Genomic DNA, 604 nt, shown 5'->3' with positions numbered 1-604 from the left:
CCCGCCAGAGCGTGATGCTGCAGATCGCGGCCACTGAGCTGGAGAAGGAGGAGAGCCGCAAGGAGACGGAGAAGCAGAACTACCTGTCGGAGCACTGCCCCCCGCTGCACATGCCCAGCTCCACGGCGGAGCTGCAGGTACCCCCCGCCCGCCTCGGCTCCCCCACCGGTCAAGAAGGCAAGCCTGGGGGTCAGGGCCCTGCGGCTCCTGCCCAGCCCTCGCTCCCCTGCAGCTGGAGGACATGAACCAGAAGCTGTTCGACCTCAGAGGCAAGTTCAAGAGGCCGCCGCTGAGGAGGGTGCGCATGTCGGCCGACGCCATGCTGAAGGCGCTGCTGGGCTCGAAGCACAAGGTGTGCATGGACCTGCGGGCCAACCTGAAGCAGGTCAAGAAGGAGGACACGGAGAAGGTAGGCCTCCCGTCCCTGCGGGGCCCACCCCGCCCTGTCCCGGGAGCGGGAGGCCTGAGCCTTCTCTGGCCCCACCCCCAGGAGCGGGACCTGCGGGACGTCGGCGACTGGAGGAAGAACATCGAGGAGAAGTCCGGCATGGAGGGCCGGAAGAAGATGTTCGAGTCCGAGTCCTAGGCTGCCCGCTGTCCCCCC

The 604-nt window shown here is 67.9% G+C and overlaps 1 protein-coding gene across 1 annotated transcript; it reads left to right on the top strand.

The window, feature by feature from the left end:
- The first annotated feature begins 6 nt into the window (after positions 1–6).
- TNNI2 (troponin I type 2 (skeletal, fast)) lies at positions 7–598 on the top strand. Its single transcript, XM_014533106.1, has 3 exons — positions 7–150; positions 183–409; positions 491–598. The coding sequence occupies exons 1-3, from the start codon at positions 15–17 to the stop codon at positions 584–586; spliced, it is 459 nt and encodes a 152-aa protein (XP_014388592.1). The 5' UTR covers positions 7–14; the 3' UTR covers positions 587–598.
- Positions 599–604: the final 6 nt, after the last annotated feature.

Source organism: Myotis brandtii, unplaced genomic scaffold (assembly GCF_000412655.1).
Source record: "Myotis brandtii unplaced genomic scaffold, ASM41265v1 scaffold940, whole genome shotgun sequence".
In the NCBI taxonomy this organism is placed as follows: Eukaryota; Metazoa; Chordata; class Mammalia; order Chiroptera; family Vespertilionidae; genus Myotis; species Myotis brandtii.
The sequence above is the reverse complement of the archived record's forward strand: the minus strand, read 5'-3'. Positions and strand labels throughout refer to the sequence as shown.

Bases quoted from the DNA above. Each gene is read 5' to 3' on its own strand.
- TNNI2 (XM_014533106.1), top strand. From the start codon at position 15: ATGCTGCAGATCGCGGCCACTGAGCTGGAGAAGGAGGAGAGCCGCAAG. The intron at 151-182 runs GCCTCGGCTCCC...CAAGAAGGCAAG, and splicing joins GCTGCAGGTACCCCCCGCCC to CCTGGGGGTCAGGGCCCTGC. The intron at 410-490 runs GTAGGCCTCCCG...CCCCACCCCCAG, and splicing joins AGAAGGAGGACACGGAGAAG to GAGCGGGACCTGCGGGACGT.